At 36.4% G+C, this 24,192-nt stretch overlaps 1 protein-coding gene across 8 annotated transcripts in view; it reads right to left on the bottom strand.

Annotated features, from left to right (window-relative positions):
* Positions 1 to 24,192, bottom strand: part of COL12A1 (collagen type XII alpha 1 chain) — a 106,493-nt gene that overhangs the window by 7,900 nt on the left and 74,401 nt on the right. For all 8 annotated transcript variants that reach the window (XM_080388153.1, XM_080388152.1, XM_080388155.1 and 5 more), the window contains 12 exons: positions 24,010 to 24,148; positions 21,720 to 21,862; positions 21,241 to 21,350; positions 15,961 to 16,110; positions 14,665 to 14,742; positions 13,952 to 14,038; positions 13,089 to 13,142; positions 12,472 to 12,567; positions 10,565 to 10,618; positions 9,043 to 9,096; positions 7,841 to 7,894; positions 6,662 to 6,733 (listed from right to left, as the gene is read on the bottom strand). In XM_080388153.1, coding sequence (XP_080244279.1) covers positions 6,662 to 6,733; positions 7,841 to 7,894; positions 9,043 to 9,096; positions 10,565 to 10,618; positions 12,472 to 12,567; positions 13,089 to 13,142; positions 13,952 to 14,038; positions 14,665 to 14,742; positions 15,961 to 16,110; positions 21,241 to 21,350; positions 21,720 to 21,862; positions 24,010 to 24,148 — 1,091 coding nt within the window. The remainder of the gene's footprint in view (positions 1 to 6,661; positions 6,734 to 7,840; positions 7,895 to 9,042; positions 9,097 to 10,564; positions 10,619 to 12,471; positions 12,568 to 13,088; positions 13,143 to 13,951; positions 14,039 to 14,664; positions 14,743 to 15,960; positions 16,111 to 21,240; positions 21,351 to 21,719; positions 21,863 to 24,009; positions 24,149 to 24,192) is intronic.

Here is a 24,192-nt window from a genome sequence, read left to right as displayed (position 1 = left end):
TAACTTCAAATTTCAGAGATGTTAAAGCAGGTTCCAGAAAAGACTGGACAAGCAATGATATTTTGTGTATGATCAAACACAGTAAAAGATGCAGAAGAAAAAGGTCTGAAGGAAAAATTGAAACTAGGGCTAAAGAAACTGATGTATTCTGACACTGGGACCACACTGGCAATTTGAAAGTTGAATTTTTAGCATCACATTTCTGTAAATGGTGAATGGCCTTGTATGAGTTATATTTGACTGTTTAATTTTAAGTCTTAAGTGAACTCATCATTAAAGAAGGTAAGCTAGGTCGAATAACATGTCTAGGAAGGGCAGCTGTCTTCTTGAGCCCACAAGAAACAGCCTGTGTTAAGCAAAAAAAAGCACTATGCAGAGGTAACGCATAAGATGAAGAGATGCCATTAAGTTCTTATTCTATCTATAACGACAGCTTCCCTGCTAATTCTCAACCATTTCTAGTCTTACAATATTCTCACAGAAGTCTTAGCTTGATCTGCTTTATAATTATTGACATCTGCCAAGAGCTAACTTTTGTCTAACAGCAATTTCCATTTCCCTTTGAATACTCTAGTGGTTGTTGTGGGTTTTTTGGTTTTCAAGAATAGTATGTAAGAACCCAGCCAGAAGGACTGACTCTAATTTTTATATATGTATGTGTATATGGCTGGAAAAACATTAGGTATGCTGTAAAGATGTTTTTAAATGCTGAACTGTAGATATGCACACACAACATACTCTGCAAACAAAATTTTGTGTGTGCACATCACAAAAGATTTTGAGATTTTAGCCTTACGTTTGCATACCTCTACTAGGAAAGAAAAACATCAAGAGAGAGCAAATCATCCATTGCAAAGAAAATGGCACAATACTTGGTATGATGGATTTTTAAAGCTTTTCAAAATAGACAGCAATGATCTCAGAAGGATGTTTATAACTTGCTTTGGTCTGTTTGACATGATTTTGGACACAGTAAAATTTGCAGTTGGCCACTTAAAATAAGCAGAAAATTAGATCCACAGTCAATTGTTTTAGCCACTAGGTCACCCTCTGAAAAATTTAGAAATCTGCAAAGTGTTTTAAAACTATGCTTTTAATTTTGACATCAAAATACAAATGAAAGAAAGAAAAAAAAAGAAAACTGTATCTACTGCAATACCTGCTTAGGAAGCCATCATGAATAGCCCTTCCAGTGCTCTTGAATACTCACTGTGACAAATGTTACATGTGCCAAATCCCAGGGCAGTACAAACAAAACTTTGGCCAAAACTATGCTCCTGAAGTGGCCACAGTGTTTTACGGATGACTTCAGCAGATGCAGTTAGGCCACAGCTGAGTCCTAAAAATCTATTGTAAATTAATCTGATAGAATGTGTCCAAAGAGCACAGGAGCTTTGTTATTTAAACACAAAGGGGGTAGCATGAGTTCAAATAGATTTTCACTTATAGCCCTAAATTACCATTTGAACGCAAGGCGTATTTCAAAGGTGAAAGACCAGTTTGGTCATCTGCTGCTCTGCATGGCTCTCTACATAGTTACACACACATCCCAAGTACTACTGCTTTTTACATCTTAGTATTTCTTCAACGACTCTGTTTATCACCATTTAAAAAAGCGAAGGCTAAGTGTGGGCCGCAGCTGTTTTTCTTGACATTCCTATAGTACCTGCAACTAATTTCAACAGTATGAGACAACAAATCATTCCACTGAGGTCACAGCAGATACAGTTCAAATCCAGTGGCACTGTTTCACAGACTCCTATCAAGGTTTTGGGCAAACAAGTTCCCATGGGGTGCATCAGGGTATGAACTCGGTATGCTGTCTGAGCTCCTCTGCAGCAGTGTTGCATGTGCCTACCCCATGACATGCCACTGAAAATATGAGGCAGCTCATCCATTACTGAGTTAAGTAGTTGGCATACAGTTCATTTGCATCATGCATAACAGATCGTTTATGCAAAATTAATTGTACAGACTCAAATAAAAGATTTAGAATGGTGACACCATAAATGTGTCACTGGAATAAATCATAACAATGAGACAGTTATTAATATGTAAAAAATACACTCATCAAACTGATGAATATTCTTTCCTTTCTGTCCTTTACCCTTTCATCTACATATTTTCTTACTCTGTGAAGGCCACAGGGAAAAGGTCTGTCTTTTAGTTTTAGCTTAGTACAGCCACATGTTGAAACAGATCACGGACTTGTAAATGCCATAACAACATAAATAAACTGGAACAATTAAAACCATCAGGAAAATATGACATTTCTATCTGTCATTCTCTCATAATTAACACTCTGGTAAAAGCTGATGTAGTGAAGCTCTAAAAGAGATGTAATTTGACTCTCAATTCAACAGACTAATATCTCAGTCATAAACTATCACATGTATCTGAAATATCCATTGAACAGAATTGCAAGTTTTTTACTTGCACTAGTCTATAACATGAAAATCTGGGGGGGAAATACTGTCAAATTATTAGGTGCTTCTCTTTCTGTTTGAAACTGGGCAATTTTTGTTATTTTCTGAAAGCCTATTTGTTTGAAATTATCTGCTAAGTACATATTTATAGTACCTGCTCATTGTATTCTCCTCCTTTCTACTGCCTTCATTTAGGCATTATGTACATTTAGGCATTAGTACAACCTCATGTTGTTTTGACATAAGCAAATTATGCAATATGTCTTTTTGTTTATTCATTCATACCATTTACTAGGTAAGTGTAAACATTAAAAATCAGACTTCTGGTCTGCTATCCCACCAATATTCTAATAATTACTTAAAATGCTGTATTACATTTAACTCACTTGCTAGAGCGTTCACAGAAGAGAAAAAAATGAAGCAAGCTTAAAATGTTCAAATCCTGAATACTGTTTCTGGAAATATTTTTGCTGACCAGTCAAGGAAAGTTTTTCAGGCTGTCTTCAGCCACAAGCCATGTTGGTAAGACAAGAAGGTGCTCTGGTAACAAAATCACAACATTGCTCCAAAGTATTGCCAACAAAGGTCCCCCAGGTAGAAAAATTCTAAGGCCATTCTAATACACAGTCAATTTTACAATTCACTGAAATCAAATGAGCCTCATTCTTCAATCTGTGACATACATTGCTTCAACCTTGTAATTGGAAATCTATAGGTTATTCCAGACTTTATATATAAAAGTGGATATTAGAGGCTGACTGGCTATGTTAACAACGAAGTTCATTTTCCACCTGGATATTTTAGAAATACAATTTCCAAAAAAAAAATAATTACAACTGTAATTACTGGGTTGCTATTCGCACCTTCCTCCCACTTGGTTATATTCTTAAATTTCAGTTTATTTTCTTTTAATAGACAAAAAAGCGGAATTTAGCCAACTGCTTGCCAGCATTTTGAGAAGCAGCAGCTGCTGATGACATTCTGTTTTGTTGATATCCTGCAATGAGGGAGTCACTTGGGGTCAGTTTGAGGAAAAGCTAGTTTATGCTGCATGTGGGATTTTTCTGAGCTGTGGGATGAAGGCTGGGGCTGCAGCAAAATTGTACAGCTGAAGGAGGACAAAACAAAGGAAGTTTTGCTATTTTTACTTTAAAAGATAATGCGCTCAATTGTTTTCCCCAAAAGAATGTTTGCTCCCCACAAGAACCACCAGTTCATTGCTCCCAAAGCAGTATCTTTCTGAGACTTCATCTAGGATGTCTGCATAGTTGGATGCAAGATCGGTAAACATATGGCAGCAGAGAATGGAAAACGTTCCAAAACTGCATTTAACTCACAACAAACTTCTCCCTTGTGTGCCCGAGTTTACCCTCTAAAGGTTTTCACAGTCTGTTTGGTCCTGGAGACACCAGCCTAATACCACCTTATATATAAAACATAAATTCCTTGCACTATTTCCTGGGGATCCCTGGGGACCTTCTAGATCAACAGTCAGACCCAGCTGTCACAGTCTGTTTTATAAACGAGACAGCACTACCTTAAGACAACTTAGTCTGCCTATCCATCCATTACCATTTTCACTCTCATACCTATACAAAAACAGTACTGCAACTTTTCCTCTGACACTCCAAGATCTTCGGTTTCCCATTACACTTATTCACAGAAATCAAATCTATTTCTTTCTAAGCCAATATCCTCTTTTAGTTTAATGACTCTTTCGTACCCTTGCTGGTTGTTACCCCACAATTTGTAGTAGCAGTCTGTACCAAATTCTCACTCTCTGTTAGACCAGACAGACAGAGGATGTGTATTTTAGTCTCTAAAACAGCCAGTGCTCAATGCTCAATAGATCACTGACACATTTGTGTTCTTACTGCTCCTTTTGTGGTCATTTTGTTACTACACTGAGAAAAATAAGCAAATTTTAAAAGTCAAATTTCCTATTTCCATTCAAATTCAGTTAACACTCCAAGTATAGTATCAACTTGTTCTAGTATAAGTACACATTGAGTCTGAGAAGTGTTTACAGCCACATTCATGGTGTTGTCTGCCTCAGCTTAGCACATGAGTGGTACTTAACACATCAGGAAAGAGCCCCAATTAACTGCATTCACTCAGAATATCTTTGCAACACCAAGGCTCCTCATAATTTCCATGTAACTGTGTATCTTTTGCCTGGGGTATAACGTCCCTTCCTTTGTAGTGGTCTTTCACCTAACTTGTGTTGCATAGTACCAGCAACACAGATTTTTCAGGTAGAAGAACAGATGGCAGGATCTGGTCGGAAATTATTTACTCCTTGTATTTACCAGAGGCGGTGGAAAGCCTCATTCTCTTTGTCCAGGAGAGGAAGTTACAAATTCAGGCCGGCCTGAACTATGATTCATGACACTGCAAGTTGTATTTGGCCATCAGGGTGCACCTTTGGCAATTCTAATACTGGACACAAAGGAAAGCATTCAAATTCTGTCCACCAGGAGTCTGATAAAACATCTGTGCAAGGTGCAAGCCAGAATCCCTGCTGGGATTTGTTCTAGAAACATAAGAAATGGTAAATGTGATGCACAGTGTCCCATTACAGGAAAGTCCAATAACTGGAGAAAAAATGTATTTCTAACTGAAAGGAACTCTTAAGATTAGAGTGTAGGAGGTGCTTGTACAGGAGTTGACTGCTTTACTTTGCAACAGCACTGAAACTGGGCTTGTAGCCAAATTTCCTTCTATGCACGTTGTCTACCTGCAGATCTTTGCTGCTGAACTGAGTCAGCTATCTAGTCTCCCTGCTAAAGGAAAACTCTCTGAAACAACTGATAGCTTGAAGCTCACTTGCAAACAAACCACAGCACCTTGTGCCCTGGCTATGTCTATCAAGCATCTGACCTGGCAGGAAAATCACATTAACAATGCATGTCTAAAGGTAGGAAAGCTTCAGTGCTTTCCTAAGACACTCAATGTCCTCTACTGCAAGGAGAAATGTGATTTATAGGCTGACAAATGCAGACTTGATTTAGTGTGTCTATGAGAAAATGACCCAGCTTCCAGGTGTTCCTAGGAACTTCCACTTCATATCTATCAAGCTGCCCAGCCTACTATATATCTTTCCAGATTATCCAGCTGTTGCATACACAATGACATTACAGTGGGATGGAAAATTCTGGCTGATTGCCAGACATTAAGTACAAGCAATGAATGACTTTTCATTTCGATTGCTGTCTCCACTCCTGACTCAAGCATAATTTCTCAGAGATCCTGCCTGTAAATCAGCTGTTAGAAAAACCTGTATGAAATAGTAAGAAAACTAACCTAAGAACTTACATTATTAGTAAGCAACATCTAAAATTGTATTGTGAAATAATATTAATTTTCTTTTCTATAGCATGAAAGCACATTAAAAACATGAAATAGTCTTGAATGCTATATATGATACTTGTTTTACTTAAGCTTAGGGAAAGACATGCTTGACTAAACACTCTCCTGACTAGAACATTGCAGAACCCATTTGGTATTGTTGATTTACATGCCACACTGCCATACTGAGATAACCAAAGGAGTTGTATTGGGGCTACACTCTCTGGAAAATATTTCCCTTGCTAATTCATTTGTAGTCATTTTCTTTGAATATTACATCAAAATGTGGAAATAATATAATGCCCTTAAAGAGGATTGGACACTGTGTTCTTGGATTTTTTAATTGAATCAATTCAAATTTCTCCTGAAACTGTTGGTGGGAGGTACCTCCTTATTTCTCTTATTCAGGATGCACTTTAAAGGTTTTAATAGAACCCACAGAAACCACTCCCAAATAATTTTTAAATTGCATTCTAAAATGCACAAAATATTTGCAAAACAGAAGTGATTGTGTAACATCATCAAATATTGTCCACCTTCAGCAGTATACCACACACATATACAAATATAAAGACTTTCCAGTCATTTTGCTGACCTAGTTCTTCATACTTATGCAGTGTAGGAATATATGTCTTGGCACATAATAGCCTACGATCTTTTTAGTGGAAACCAGAGACCACAATTTCCAGCCCCAACTATTAAACTCAGCAAAATGCCATATTGTAAAAATAAATTTTTGTGAAAAAAAGGCTTGCGGTCTTAGGTCAGCTCCACTGCATTAACCACTGTTGAAAGAGCAAGACAAGTATTTAAAGAAAGGAGAAGTCTCATATTCATCAACAGACTGTAATTTTAAATTTGATACTGTAAGTGTATAATTATCTTACTGGTGTCCCACGATCTCCTGGCTTCCCTGGTTTTCCACTTGGGCCAGCAACTCCTGGAACTCCTGGGGCACCCTACAGCAGAAGACATGTAAAGTGAATTGTGGAAATCCACAACTGCCTAAGTGCTAATAAGAAATATGTTGCTGTGTTGAGTGCAAAGCAATACTGAAAATTACTCCTATCAGGTTTCTTTTCTGTTAGGTACATATCAGACTTGAAAATTTTCCTCTGGAAAAAATTTTTTGTTTCTTCATGGAAATGTGTCCTTTTACATAACACCACAGTTTAACAGGTATTTCTGAATCTAAAGATGGAGAGAGTGATTTTGGTATCACTTTTAATGACAAATTCCTGAAGAAGTACCAGACAGTCTGCCCTTCTAACTTCATCTAGCAGGTCTGTAATCCACGTAAAAGTCCACAAGAAATCCGTAAAAGTCATTCTAGTGATACTAGATACATATGAACAAATAAAAGACCAGTGTTAGGTTATGTGATAAAAGGTCATCTGCACATCCACAAAGAAGCACAAGAAAGACAACTGTGTGGGAGTGGGATCAGCCTAAACAATACCGTGCTCTAGCAACTCCTGTCTATATAAATATCATGGTGTAAATGTGTGCTCTGTGTGCATGGGCCTACTGGGAATACATCTTCCATCTTGCTACTGGTTGGACCTGGTAACATCAAGCTGCATCAACTTGCCTATCTCAGGCAGTCTGATCCAGTATATGTTTTTCTCCAAAACCAACACCTTTTCTATCATGGTCCCACAAAATACAACAAAGTAGCTTTTTAAGCAAAAACTAATCCTCAGATACTCACCAAGAAAACTTGTATTAACAGTGGGTTTTTTTCACCAGACTACAAGTATTGAGCTTATTTGTTTCAGTAGACCTAGCTATGCATTTGAAGATTATGGCTAAAAATCCAGGTTATTCCTTTACTCTTCCTTTATTTACACAGGCAGAATCAGTTTTAAAATACTCTTATGAATGTTTGCGAATACAGGCTTTATGCAGCTGTCTGCTCACATTTTACTGACAGTTTCCCAGATCTGTTTAGGATATTAAACAAAGGATCCATTTCATATTTGACAGAAACTGAAAATGTCAATGCAGCTCTTTCTTGGCTCAGGTCTTTTGTTTCAAGAGCATATCAAAGAAAATATTATATTTACCGCTGGTCCTGGTGGGCCTCTGGGACCTGTGGGCCCATCTTTTCCTGTGAAACCCTATTCAAAATCAAAAACATGAGTACAGATTAATTTAAGACTGTAGCCTGATTAAAATGGCCTTTAATATTATGCAATTGCAATACTCTGGTTTATTCTAGCACGTATTTCAAAACATATCTACAATGTATGTTTATAAAAATAGCTATCACAATACTGGAGCAGACCATAGAGCAATAAGCTTCAGCCGATGTAGAAGATATTCAATTGCTGTTAACTGAAGACAGAATGAGTCTCTCTCAACATTTGTAAGAAAAAGAATTGTTGTCCTATTCCAGAGGAGCAAGATCTCCCTACTTGCTGTTCTCTCACTCACAGGTTAGCTGGAAAATCTGAGGTTTCTACTTAAATGAATAATAACCTCCCTCTCAGATACTTCTCCTGCAAGAAGTGATGCTGAGAAATCCCATTTCAGTAATCTGACATAGCATTCACAAATCAGCGTTGATGACCCACTAATTACCAATCCAATGGTATGTTCTTTGGCAACTGGCTATCTATCACATGGTGGTCTGTTTTCATTTCTGGCTATCAACTCCTACTAAAGGATGACTATAAATGCATATATGAGCTATTAATTTTGACTGTAAAGGTAATTCATTTCTTCAATCATTTCAGAGGTGATATGCCACTGTGAAGATAAAAGAGATTTACTTAGCTGACCCCAAATTAAAAGTAAGGGATTGCAACAACTCCACAAAGAAATGCCTGTGTGCATGCCCTTCATTATGAAGACATCTCAGAATCCCCCATAGAAAGAAAAGTGCTTAGATCCAGATAGCCAATAGTTAAGGAGCAAACTTGACCTTCACAGTAAGAATGGCATAGAGATTCTTTACAGATATAACATCTCTATGGGTGCAGACATCTGAAAACCTAGTTGGGAAGAGAGCAGCACGATTTTTATGGAACCTATCTGGCTAGCCAATACTATCTGGGGAGGTTTTCATCCCTACGTTTTTCCCAGTCCTTCCTTTTACCTTTCCAGATTGGATAATGATAAAAGGACTATTTTGAAAAAGCATTTGAAAATAGAAAGATATGATAAAGAAGGGGGAGAAACCCTACAAAAAAAACCAAACAAACAAAAAAAAAAGCCAAAACCACATTACTTGGTCTTTTCACAAGATAAACTGAGAAAACCTTACCCTTTCTCCAGGAGGTCCCATTGGGCCAGGTGGACCAGGTAAACCTGGGGTTCCCTAGAAGGAAGAGGAATTATAAGCTGTATCCATGAAAGAACACCATTGTTATGCTAATCACCCCAGTATATATGCACACATTTAAATATTTAACTGCCTTCAATGTTGCTTTTTGGCATTTACAAATACAAAATGAACCTTTCGAAAAAACCATACATCATACAAGAGTCTTTACCCAACTCTACTTTTAACTTTTATTTCCTTACCAGCCCATAATTCAACTTCAAAAATAATTTTCAGTACTGTTTCCATAAAACAGATATATCTGGTTTATTGCCTTTACAAGCATAACTTACAGATGTTAGCTAATCCTTTAACATGTGGTGCTAAAGCCCTGCTGCAGCCATCAATCAGAGTGTATCTAAAGAAAAAAAAATAGACTCTTCTTTTATCATTCTTTTCCTCCTACTGTTCTATTTTTTTAACATTCTGCTCCTTTATTGTGCACATTCTAAATTCTTTGTTTCTGTTCCTTGTAGCTTCTGGGTAAAGAATAAATCCTAAAATTAAACACACTACATTACAGGACATTCAGGAATAATTTCATTCAACACTCTGTAGGATCAGTACCATTGCTGTAGGAACTGGTATTCAGCAGCCTTGTATCATGTTGTCATGTTCTACCCTGTTTTCTGTCTAATCTCACCATGCATGAAAATGTAGCATTGCTTTCTACAGGGCATTACAATTCCCTAAATGTATATTACTCAGGATTGTAGGAACTAATAAAGCCGGTAAAGAATTCAAGGCCCTTGGTTCATGACTGACCTTATCTGATATATGAAACTAAATGAAAACACCACCATTTAAGCATCTCCCATACTGTCTTTATATCCCCAGTAAACTCAAGGACAATATAGTAACCAAGGAATATTACATCACCACATCTACAGATTAAAATCCTTAGATTATCCAAATCTGGCTGATTTTATTTTTTCTCCTCAAAACCTAATCCTAGTTTACAATATGGAAACCTGCAAGTAAGTGAAATTTAATATTGCTTTCTTCTTTCAGAAAGCATAAAATTGACTTCCCAAGACCATTTGACTTCCAAAAGTAGAAAGCAATCAATTAGACAACATTGCTGTAAAGGAGTTCAGCGAATGTTTTCCAACCTTTACCTTAGGAAGACATTTAATGCAGGTGGTCAGAAGTTGAGGAACCTTCCTGGGGGTTATCAGTGTACTTTCCCTAATCCAATGGTCCATCCCTGTGCATTCACAACTGTCCAGGCAGACATTTGGCTTGACTTAGTACAGCTGTTTTTTCACTTTTGCTGTTATGAATTGTTTACTATTTCTTAAACTTCAAATTCCCAAGTGTAAGATAATTATGTTTCCAAAACTGTTGCTTAGGAAGGTATGAAAATAGCCCATGCCTCCTAGTGATGTCAAAGAAAACTGTCCAGCAGCCAACCTACATCAGGAACAGTGTAAAATGACATCATGTTGTCTAAGTGTCGACTTACCGATCTCCCTGGTAGTCCAGGCTGGCCAGCATCACCTTTCATTCCTTGACGACCCTATAATTTTCATTAATGATTGTTAGAGATGCTGAATGACAGAACAGATCAGCAAAATAATTAACTTGTGTAAATAGACACAAAATATTTCCTGCAAGATACTTAAATTAAGGAATCCATAAACCAACTATGCATTATGAAATAAATCAGGATACATACATGTCTTAATTGAGACAATACTGATCATCTCACAAACATTTGCAAATGCAGGGTAACTGGTTGACATTATATCAAAAACATGAGCAAGCAGACATTTGAAGGGGGCACATATTTTGATAAGGAAGTGATGGACTTTTCAGTAAGAGAGACTGATAGCAATGTCTTCACAAACAGGAAAGCAGAGAAGAGTTACATGTTTTCTCCCAACCTCCCTTATCTTTCTCAACTAGTCAATGGAGCTATATACACTCAGAAAAGGTAAAACCTTTTTCTTTCTAAAGTATCACTATTTTTCTCTAACCCATCATCTAAAAGGCATTACACACTTCCAGGACATAAGGTGTAGGACCATAATAAAGAAGCAAAGTATTGCCTTTCACAACTAGCTGGCATTCCACATACACTACAGCGCTGTAGTATAAATGCACAGCCTAAATCCACATGAGTTAAATTTGACAATACAGTATTTATTTTCCACAGTGGCTGGTGTGGTAACCCAGCATGAATAACTGTTGATGTCACACACATAATCAAACAACTTATAAACATAGCCTGCCAATGTGAATTGCAATTGCTATGAAAAATGATTTTTTTCTAACTTATTGTTAACTAATGAGAAATTCCACCAAAGCTGGTGTTTTCATTGTTCAGAGGTTTTCAAACGGAATGTGACAAATAAATGTATTTATCATATTCCACATGTAAAAGGAATGTGTTTGGCCTTTCTTGCTGCTTGGCACCTCTAGGTCATCTTCATGAAGTTTCTCTTCCCAGTATATAACAAAAAAATGAAAAGCATCTACACTGTACAACAAAACCTTTCTACTTTGTCCTAACAGAAAAGAAGGTTTACCTAATGTCTATCTTAAAGAACATTTTGTTTTCCATTTCCCAAATTACATTATAAACTTAAAAGGTAACCAGTTTCAAATGTGAAATGAGACAGCGTGCAATCAGACACCAGTTCTGATTATTTTTCCATAAACTATATTTTAATCGAAGACTTCATACAAAAAAGCTCCTGCTTTATTAAAAATCAAGCTAATCCTAAACAGCAAACACCAAAATTATATTCCTGCTTTTGGGGTGATTATGGCAAAAGCAGTCTTAATATATTCAGAATTTAGATAAAGGGTTATCTATGTTATCTGCTATCACAAAGAAAAACAGAATCTGGTGAAGCTTCATCAGTGTTAATAGAGTTACTCTGGCTTTGTAGATATGCACATGAAATCAGAAGTAGCCTCTCACTAAAATATGTATGCTGCTGCCAAGACAGCCCCCTAGGAATGACAGCTGTTTTGTATGCCTAGCTATAGGCACCCATTGCCTCTCTGAACTTTCAGCTACTGATTTAAGCTCAGGAAATAGTTGGACATGTAACTGTGAGGAAGCCTTCAGAGTAATATTGCATGCAACCCTTACAGAAAAGATCTAAGACTAAAATCAACATAGCACAATATACACAATTACAACATTTAGACTCTGTCCCTTCATAGGCATCCCATGAGCACACATAACATTCAGGATAAAAAATGCTATCGTCTTGAAAGAGACTTGCTTCATAATACTACTGCATTGCAGGGAAAACTGAATGTTAGGACAAAGCTGCCACCCTCTTTCCAAGACCACCATCCCCGTGGACAGCTCTGACTCCAAACACATTGCCACTTGCATTCAGAATGGTCACTCACCGGTTCACCTGGGATTGACAGCCCGTTGGGGCCCTGTGGACCTGGGGGACCTTGAGGGCCAGGAGGACCTGTCTCACCACGAGGACCAGGTGGCCCCTTAAAGCAGAAAATTAAAACAGATTGTGAATGACAACCCTTTCTTAGATCTGTAATGCAAAATCTTTTGTGTTAATATATTAAGTTAGAAGCGTGGAGACACATTTAATGCTTAGAACAACTGTGGAAACAGTTATTCAAGTGGCATATCCTTTCATAAGCTATTCTCTGATTCATGTTGGCAGTCTCAGGTCAATACACGCCTTCTGGCAGTGTTAATTAGAACTATAACTGTTTCCTCTGTACAGAAGAAAGGACAACAATGCTGCAGAGGATGTATTAACACCCTGATGTATGTACTCTAGTTTCCTGACGTGCAGTCAATGCCTTCGAGGCTACATATATACATAGGCTGTGTATATATAGTCTCAAATAGGTAGGCTGCACATAAACAACATGTAGGAATATTTCCAAGTAAATTTTTAATCTCCATTCTTAGCTCAGCATAAAACTAAGCATACACACTTTCATCCAGGTAAGCATGTAGCAACATTATAGAAACATTCCAGAAAGATACTTACAGATGATCCAGTCAAACCCCTTTCACCTCTAGGACCTTTAGCACCTGGGCCACCCTAAATTAGTATTTGGAAATAAAACATATTTCATACAGGGAAAGCAAGGGAACATCATACTGGTATGCGTTATGAAACATTTTTATCAAACTTTTACTGAAAGCCCGAAGTTTTGAAGTGTATAGATCACACTGCTAAAAAGATTACTAGAATAAGAGATGCATCAGAAACTCAAGTAAGCCACATCAGCTTCAATCTTGCTAACTCAACCCATGAAAAATTATTGTCATTTTTTTCTCTGCAGATGCAAACTTCTTCAATTTATATTAATCAAAATCTCTGGACACCTCTCCAGTAGACTGCCAGACAACTTAACTGGGCTTCAGATTTCTCATGCATTTTTGATAGCTCCAAAATAGAAGGACTACTGGGCTGAGTATAACTCCTTTATACTGAAAGCAATTGGTAAGAGCATATCCATTCCATAGATTACTATCTCTCCACATAAAGAAAGAGGCTAACTAATTTATTTCCCTGACAGAGTAAAAAAATCTTTCCTTGGAGTGAAATCCTGACTCTGTATTCAGGGAAAATATTTGCACGGTCCATTAAAAATATCTTGTACATGAAGTGCAAGACAGCTGAGATGGGGCCAGTTTCTTTCAACCTATCATACAATGAGGAGCTATTCACAGTGATCACGTTGGAAATATGGGAAACAGATTATTATATAAACAAGTAGCGGTGGTACATGTTGATAGAAACTATCTCTCTGACTGACCTTTGCTTCACAAAACCACAGATCAACACAAAACTACTTCCATTATTTTAAAAATCAGAAAATCTGTCTATGGCGAATAGTTTCTTACGGCTGGTCCAGGGGGCCCTGGAGGTCCCACGCTGTCTTGAGTACAGGTACAAGCATTTGGAAGAGCTGGGCATTTTGCTTCATCTCTCTGAAAATTTAATCACAACTGTTACTGTCCTTTTAAAGATAAGTACTTGGTGGCAGCATACTTTTCTAAAACAATAACAGCAAGGCTCTATTATCCTGTTTGCAAGTACAAGTCAAACTCACAGCTAAACAGGCGTTTCCAAATGTTTCTACAGAATGTTTCACATTTTTAGCACATTTTCTCTGCGAGCTATACAGGACACTAACAACAGAGGCACAGGCAAAATCAGATTCATATGCAGTTTCTGTTGTTCTAATAGTTATACCCATTATACAATCAGCTTGAACTGACAAAGAACAGTTACTTTTGGAATGCCATTCTAAGAATAGATTAAATTAAAAAATAACATAGCTATTCCATTCATAATACCTATGATCTTAAATATCACTGAAATACAAAATATTAATGACATTTTTTCCACCATTCCTAAAGCAGTCAGTTCTAGCACATTACAATTTTTCTACCTCAGACACAAAACTGAAATGCATTGCTGTTCACTGGCTGCTCTGACAACTGTGATTTAGATATGTTGTCAGTATGAGGTATAATACCAGGCTAATAATGATATTGTTAAATTTGCTATTAGTAATGATTTTCTGAATAGCCTCTGGTTCATTTGTACTTACCATAGAAGGAAGATCACAGCATCTGTCTCTGCTAGTCCAAACTGGACTGCATACAATGTCAAAATTCTGGATTTCTAACTGTAAAAGAAAGGAGGACTCTTGAAAGATACTAAAGATGTTATTTATGAAATCTAGTGGCATTATCATTAAAAATTACTCATCAAACTATTTATTTCTAATATAGCTAACATCTTTCAGACTTTCTTTTTTTGACACTGACAAAAGCATGATTTTAAAATAATACAAAATTGAAAACCAAGCTTGTGTAAGGCTATAAGAACTACAAGCACTGATGCTTGCTCTTGTTCTGGGGCAAAAAGTAACTAAAGTAAGTGAATGAATAAATATTTTTCAATACTTAATGAATAATACTCATGAACTTATGCATATATATATATGATGAATAATACTTATGATGAACAATCAGATGATTGCCTGTGCTGTGCACTTCAACATGAAATCTGGCTCAATAACATTTGGACCACTTCTAAAGACTGCAGTCCTTGGATCATATATTAATTCAGATTCATGTATGAAACTTTCCACTGACATTAGCAGGGAAATCTTCTGCAGAAAAGCTGAAACTGAGACTTTAGGTAGACTGTACGGTAAAAGCAGTTTCCTCTCTTTTTTTCATCCCAAGAGCTATGATCCTGTAGTTTAATACATACAACCAAACATCTGGTGGTGAGCACAAAGAATCTTCTTCAGGTGTTAGGATTTGCATAGATGGGTCAGATTGCAAACTTAAATCTTCTAATATGAAGCCCAGGTAAAAGCATTTATTACATATTAAGTATAGTTCATCCACCAAGATAATCGATGTGCCCTTCATAGCAGCAGCCACTTTTACATTATAGGTTTATAGATCATAAACTTAGCAGAGATTACCCTGATCACCCAGCCCATAGCACTTGCCAGAAGTAAAATCTGTTCACTAGAAAACATATTTTAGGCAAACAAAACAATCTTTATTTAAAGCTTTCCAATGATTGAAAATCCACCGTAAATGGTTCCAATGACTAACTGCTCTCCCTTTCAGAAGAAAAACATTTATGCTCATTTGAATTTATGTAACTGCAACTTTCTGGTATTGGATTTTTGTTCTTGCAGTTCTGGTAGAATGAGAAGTTATTAAGACCAAACTTGTTAGTTAAGTATATTGGGTCTTGCAGTACAGGCATTTCAAAGCTTTGGATGTAATACTGAATATTTAGTAATCCTTAATCTCTAATCTCTTTACTCAGAAAATTTCAAGGGCTTGCATTAATGAATGGATTAATCTTTATCGCTTACAGTTGCTGATCTCCGGTCACCTTTTAGAAGTTTCCCAAGTATTTCATAGCCATCAGTTGTCATGTTCCCAGCCTCCTTAATTGGTTTTTCCAGTATTTCACTGCAGTCAATGTAAATCTTAACATTTGATGAAGTTACAACAATATGGACCTGAAAAAAAGTTTAACATAGTATTTAGGAAAGGCACATAGGCATATTTATTTTAATACTTTAACAGTATTTCGCTGTTTAGGTAACACAAATTTAAATTTTCTTCCTAGTAATCCTGCTTTACTTTCAACTGGTGGAAAAATTCAAACTCAGGGAAACTCTATGATATAAGTAACCTCTTTAAAATATGTTGAAGGTCAGTGAGATGAATACACAAGCACAGCTAAGAAGTACTATTTAGTGTAATAGTTGAATTACAATGATCTGTTTAAAAAGGCTTGCCTGAAAATTGCTTTAAGATGGAATAGAAGTAAAAAACAAAAAGAATTATTGAGAGGAAATGAATATAAGCTCTGCTTGTCCTCTTCTGATGGCTGGGACCACACAAGAGGTTTATGAGTCTGTGACTGCCCACTGGCTAATAGACTCTGTCTGTAGTTCAGAGACTGGATTGTTTCAGATCCAAAGATCCAGGGTTCAGTTTCCACAGATGACTCAACCCGAGGCATTAGTTGCATTGAGATACAGGAAGTGAGCAGAGAAGCCTGCCCAGAAAAAGACAACATAATGGAAGATGCAACAGAGAAAATTCCATGAGAAAAAAATTGGCTACAAAAACATATGCCAAAATAAGGGGAAACAGGGAAGAGGAGGAAGAGATTAATTACTGGAAATAAGAGAAACTTAGAAGGGAGAAAAGAATGACTGTGACAGAGGGAGAATATGTTTACCAGGAGAAGAGAATGAAGTGTTTGGGAAAAACACAGTAAACCTTAAACAGAAGAACAAACAAAATTGAAGTGAAGGTTACCATTCCAAAAATTTATAGTACATACGACTAATGTTACACAACTGAATTTCTTACATTTCTATGAAAACAGAAGACATTCATGAGCCTCCAAGAAAGAAAAACGTGTGTGACATTTTAGTAAATCTAATATGCATCTGAGGGAAGAACATCTTAAGGCAACAGAAATATTTCAGTGGCTTTACATACCTTACATACTGCATATATTTATATACAACATTATAACAACTATGTAATTGTTGAAATAGCACCACAGTAAGATCAGCAGCAAAGAATCCTTGAAGTATGTATTTATGTTTTAAAGCTTCTGTTATCACAGTACATAACCCTTCAAAACCATATTGTTATTTGATGACTGCTTAAAAACTGCCATAAAGTTGAAACAAAGATTTCCTTAAATGTCCTGAGTCAACAAGTGCCTGAACAATCTCCTGAGAATTCATTCTTTTTTTCCATGTTAAATATTTTCCCATGTGGAGTTGTCTCCAAGGCATCAGCATAGCTTATCTAAAACTCTTTAAACATTGTGTGCTTATGCTTTATATAATTGGAATTAAGGCTTTTGAAACTGCCCCCATTTTTTGTCATTTGAAATTCAGTTGTCATCACAATTAAGTTCTCGGTGCTGTGTATACAAGTGGGTTTTTAATTAACATTCCCAATATCATTCATTGACCAAATAAAAAAATAATGGAAAGATAACTGAGTGTGTGCAAAGCATAGTTTGGTATTGCATACCAAAATTTCCACAAAATAAAATAAGCGCTATGCCAAAACTTAAATTAATTGTCATTTATACATCGTATTCTCAGTCATTTGATTATATGACTGAATGTTACACATTAACCAATGCATCAAACAGTTTAAACTCATCACAGATGTAATTCCCTAATTCTGAAAGATACCTAACATGTAAGTCCTTTTACTGGAATGCTAAGTATCTGTCACAATTTAAATACAGTAAATGATATCTGCATAGCAAATTTATATTTCTGCATTTTCAGTTGCACACAGAACTTTGGAGAGGGGAATCTATACCAGAATGCTGAAAGGGACTATCAATGTGAAAATGTTCAAACAGCAATGACTGCTGAGCATCGCCTTTCCTTCCAAAGAAGTGATCCCAGCAACCAAAAATAAGCAGAACTCCCCCAAGTCATTGACTCCGTCAGCTAACGGATGATTTAATGCCAGCTCTGAATTCCAGCCTGAATCTCATAGCCCAGGAATAAATCTAATAAAAGTAGGCATCTAGTGTTTAAAAAAAATAAAATATCTCCGTATTCAGTCCTGCTACATTTTGTTTTCAACAAAATGTTAACAGAAACTTTCTCTTCAATTTCTAATGCACCAATACAAAGCATCACTTCTGACAATTTCCAGTGCCAGAAGGCACTGAGGTTTTAAGAAAACATACTTTAATCTTTCCTCTCTGGACCCTTTCTAAGATACAGTTTGGTGGTGTTCTGATCTGCTGCTAAATGAACCACATCAACAAGCTAAGCAAACTGTTATCCCATATGTACATCAGCAGAAAGACATACACTCATTATCAAATTTCCTGTGGCTAGCTACTGCAAAACTGCAATCTAAAAGGAAGTCTAGCGTGGTAGGAACAAGAAAGTAGAAGTCGTCTGTCTCTCCAAAACATTCAATTATAAATTTAATGACTGTCTCAGGCAGTCAGGATTTTTCCTATGGGACTTGCCAGATTCAACAGCTTTCACCATAGCTATGCTACCCAAAGTGTTCCAGTATGCCAAAGTAAATTTCCCTGCACAGTTAGGTGTAGTTAACTGTGCTTCACTGAATGAGCCAGTAAGTCATCGAATGAAAGCCACAAAAATGTTTGATATTTTGGAAAACATCTCCTTGCATTCTAAAGATTCGTCATTTCTTTGAAACCAGACGGTAGGAGAAATTGCAAAAGTACCTTTTGAAATGTGTTAATCCTACTTTCCTTCCTTCATCCAGCTGAAACTACTGCTATCTTTTATTAGGAGCTAATCAACATGGCTGATACACAAGGCTTTCCTAGCGCATAAGCTGGGGAATCCCCTGATGCTATCATTAACAACCTGAGTCATATAGCAATCTCAGTAATCATCCTGGAGAGAATCCAGAGGAGTCAGCTCAGTTACATGGTGAAAAATCCCAAATAGAGCTCTTTAAATCAAGGCTACTCCAGTTACTTTAAATACTGTCAAAATCTGAACTTTTGGTTTTTTTCCAGCAAAAAAAGAAGGGCAACAACACACTGCACTAAATAACTGATATATTTTTTCTTATGAAATCATCTCATAAGCAAGAATTCATAGTTCCAGAGCTTTAAGATAATTTACAACTGGCCATTCCTCCCGTACCTCATTTGGCATCTTAGGATTGCTTTCTGTTTATATGGATTTAATTATTAAAATAATACATAATTCTGGAATTTTATTTCCCCAGTAATTGTTTTTCACCAACAAGAGTAATAAACAGTTATACATAACTGCTAGTATTGCTGGGTTTGCAGGTTGCTCCCCATTTGCTCTGATAAATAAACAGACCTTTACTGTAGATGCTGTCAGATAATTCTGTTCAGCTCTATCACACTTAAAGGAACTAAAAGGAAATACGTGACTCTGAATGTCAATGAAATTAGCAGCAGACACTTAAAACCAACTGCTGGCAGTACAGGATGTAGAGAGAGCTTCACACCACTGACCTGAAGAAGGGAAGTCTCAGCTCTAACACTGATATCTGAAATGAGGCATGCTACTTACTGTTCTGTGTCTTAACAGTACTTAATGGGGATAAGATGACTCAGCTTTTACACCAAAACAGTATCTACCCTAGCCTTTACTGACAGTTTTGTCACTCCAGCAGATTAATACATTTCCTTAGAGTTCAGTTGTCCTACTAAGCTATCAAAAAAAAAGGCAAAAAGCCAAATGCCAAGGACAAAATAGAGGCTGTCTAATGCAGGATCCAAACCTATGCATAAGTATCAGTTACAAAGTCAATGACATAAATGTTTCTTTATATATGTAAAAATAATTAGCCATTAAATAAATTATAAAACAAGAATAATTGTATATAACATAGAAGCAGTTTGGGAAATTATCCTCTGCCAAATTCTGAGGAAACCAATGGCTTTTATAGAACTGTGTGATTTTCGTAGTCAACCATGTTTTAAACAGATGAAGTCACAAAACATAATACTGGCACCAGCAATTGCTCCCTGCTTTCAGCCTAGCACAGCTAGGTTGACAGCGTGGCCTCCAGTATCAGCAAGTTGACAGAGGCAACCTCTTATCAGTATCCTCAAAGGAATTCTGGTAGTGACTAGTCATGCAGGAGAGGGTATCATAAAGAAAACAAATGTTATACTCCAGCCATATTTAGTCATCAGAAGAAAACTAAACTAAACAGAAGGGAGATAAACGAAAACATGAGAATACGCAATTCAGCTGACCAAAAATGTTGCAAATGAAATTCACTTTCTTGCCCAAAGCATATATACTTAACACAGCAAGAAAATATTTTTTAAATTGTGTTTCATACATACACATAGCCTGAGTCAAAGACTTTCTGATAACTAGAGGTAAGGAAGCCTGGCAGGATCAAGTTTTCATAATTCAGTGCACAAAATTAGAAAAACAAGCACAAAACTATCACAATTTAAGGCTGTTGGAGTAACACGTAAGGATTTCACTAGCCATTTTGACAATTTAAAAAACGTGAGTTTCATTCTGAATCACAAATCGATCATATGATCTTTTATAAGCTCTCTCTCATTATTGTTGCTTCTTCAGTTAACATGACTTTGGAATATGTTAGGCCCAGGGAATATAAGCCAAAAATATAGCAATACACATTCATACATACAAAATATGTTTGTATATATCCATGTACTATATTTTTTAAACATATGAATCTTATTCAATATGCTATTCTCCTCCCACAATTGGTTCCCTGCCTTTATCTATAAGTCAATAGCTACTTACTTTCTGAGGCTACATCTTCCTCTTCTCAGAATGATTTAAAATCATTACACTTCCCTCCAGTCTTTTCTCACCACAACTTCAGGTTTTTTTCCAGATTATCTCTTATTCTTCCTCTTTTGTATGCCACGAATCAGATATATCCCTCTACAATCTTGACAAATTCTTGACAAATCTCTTTCATTGGTTCAAAGAAGAGCTACAACTGTAAGTCCCTATGTCAACTAACAGTACTATACAAAGACTGGATATAACTGACCATTACTTCTGCTTGCTTGTCTTTTGTTTCAAAGAACAGCACTTCAGAAAGCAACGTTGTTAATTTTGATCCTTTACCTTATGGAAGCTTCCATAAAAGATTTTCTTTACTTCATCATTATCAAAAGTTACAGTTTGAACTTCTCCCCTTGTATCCTTGTTAAAGAATGACAGGACTTTGCTGGCAGCTGCAATAAATTAAAATATATTTCATTTCATATGTATTACTGAAACCATCATCCTAAAATACACTTACAGATAAAATGTAGTATACCACTCAAGTGAGTAAACATAGGTTATAGATGGTCTTACTGACCCATAAGTACATAGATGTATTTTCCTTTGGTTCTAGAGGTAATACCAAAGTTGAAACGTAGCTTAGATGAATTCTTTTTAGTTGAAAAAATAATTGATGTACAAAGTAAAAAACTCCTAAAACTAAAAATATATAATCCTTTTACCATGTAGGAATGCTTTTGGTTTGCAAATATTTGGGAAGAATGCATGCAAAGTAATGTAATGTACAAACTCTGTGCAATAAGCATAATCATCCTTACGATCAAGCACAACTCCAACTTGTGGCTTGTAATCTCTGTCTGTAATCTGCCAAATTGCAAAAGGCTCATTGGGGGATTCAGGCAGAAGACGGAATAGCAGAATGATAGTGTACGCCTGTGGCAATCCCTCTGGGTGAATCTCCCTGTGAAGACAATATGAAGACATTTTTTCACATGGAAACCCATGAGGAAAATAAGATCTTGATAATTTACTCTTTTACAAAGAAAAGACATGAGAGTAACAGAGAAACCACAGTGTTTAATGAAACTGAGAATTTTAGCTACTCTCTCAAATAAAACTTGCTGATGAAAAAGACTATGTGATTTGTTAAGATGAACTCACAGCCTGTCTTCACTTGGTACAGGTGCCATAGTTATGAAGGAAGACAGAATATGATCATGAACTCTTGGAGATACATTCTCATGGCAAGATTGTGTACAAACTAATATATTTTAAATTCCTTGATGGTAATTACAGAAAAAAGGACCACAGCTTTTTTTTCTTTTTCCATCTGTCCTGTTTTAGACAGGCAACAGAAAACACACTGAACTATTGCTGCCCTTCAGGCACAGATACAGTGAAAGACATACTTAATGTAGTCTCTGCAACTGGTGTTATATTTGTGCTCCACCACATTTATCAGTGGCTGAGGTTTAGATATGTGATGTTCAGACTGTTAGATATTAAAAAAGCCAAAAATAAACAAGCACGTGCATTAAATGGCCTGAAGCATTTTCTGAAGAGGATGGGAGGGACTTCAGGAAGGGAACTGTAAGAAATTATATAGCTTCTGCTTCTCCTCAACCATTCTAATGGAACTGGGAAGGGGATTTGGCCTCATGAACATAAACATGGAAACCTTAAAATGAAGAGAGGAGCTGCTCTGTATTTTAGGCAAAGCTTATGCAGCCATACAGTACTGCAGGATGTGTATGCATACAGTACCCATATGGGACACTGCAACAGCCATATCACTAAGTCAACAACATGACACAGCACAGAGCAAGAATGAAATTAAATTAGATAGAGAAACACTATTTATAACTTGGATACAAAGTTATTTCAGATACAGAAACAACTATGCCACCAGGATCAGGATGCTTTTATTGCTTTGCTGACTCAGTCTAAAGTGAGTTTTATTTTCTGGCTTCTCATGAAAAATAAGTGCCCAGAATACTCTGGCAAGTCTACTCCACCTCTTACAGCAGACAACAGACTATGTATTATTAAAAATATGAAATAAATAGAAAATCTGTCTTTTTATTGTCTTTTTATCATCTTATCCTGTTAAATGCAAGGTTTATCTTAATGTAAGAGAGTTGCAAAACTGGAATTATCTGTACTTCCCTAGATTGTAAAAATCCAGACTGTCAGAGACTTATTACCCCATAGATATAATGGCATATCAGTGAACTCAAAGAGTCCTGAAGTCCTCCACTTTTAAAGTTGAGAGCTGTGAAGGCTGGCAAAAAGAAATGATTTCTTCATACACCTCAGCTCCTGTGCCTGTGATCTGATCTTTACCTGATCTGCCAGGATTGCAGAAGATTTCAAAGACTGGTATGAAGAGAAGATTAAATTTCCTTAAATTTAACAGGGATAATGGGCTAACTTTATGCATGTCCTCTGACTCAGAATGACTTTTTTTGAAACTTACTTAAATAGATGGAAGAACAAATGTAAAAAGAAAAAGAGAGAGGTACTGTTCCCCTCTTAGTAAAACTAACTGCTAACTAAGTCTTTTCGGGTTTTGTGAAAAAATGTTGGCAAAAATGACCATATATTATCCCTCTCTAACCAAACTTTTAAGACCACAGGCCCTTGAAAACTCCACTTTCCAAATACGGCAAATCGAGTAGAGGAGAAAATCAATGGCGTCAATGGGCTCCCTATTGCAGTATGAGTGATGCCTCTGAAAAAGTGGTGCTTAACCCTCCATATTGAAACCATTTCTCTCCAGCTACATGGAACTCATTGTACTAAGGAGGCTGTTTTTCAGCTCCCTAAGGACAAACTGTGGATTATATATAACTCAAATGGTTAAGAAACATAATGTCTAAAGAGAACAATAAACAACTGGATTAATAGTGAATAGATTGCGACAAAAGAAATAGATTAGCATTTTATAAGAACAATGATAGATGCTCTTTGGAGCATATTTCTTGGAATTCAGTAAAAAGAATACCAAATAAATGCATCTTCCATAAGATACTAATGCTATCATCTATGAACTCTGTTAATCCTGCCTCACCTGCTTGTCCTAATTATGAGGCTTTCAGGTTTACTTACCTTATTGGCTGGCTGACAAAGGCATTTTTGTGGAGTCTATATGCTACATAACCTGGGAAAGAGCCTGATTCCAGTGATACCCCTTGTACAGAAGCAAAATGCTTCTCTGTTAGGTTATACGATTCCAGCATCTTGAAACCTTTAAATCCAGAGAGAAAACAAAAAAATAAAAACACTGTAGAG

Source organism: Falco punctatus (genome assembly GCF_963210335.1).
Source record: "Falco punctatus genome assembly, chromosome: 5".
NCBI lineage: Eukaryota > Metazoa > Chordata > Aves > Falconiformes > Falconidae > Falco > Falco punctatus.
Note: the sequence above shows the minus strand (reverse complement) of the source record. Positions and strands in the feature narration are given on the sequence as shown.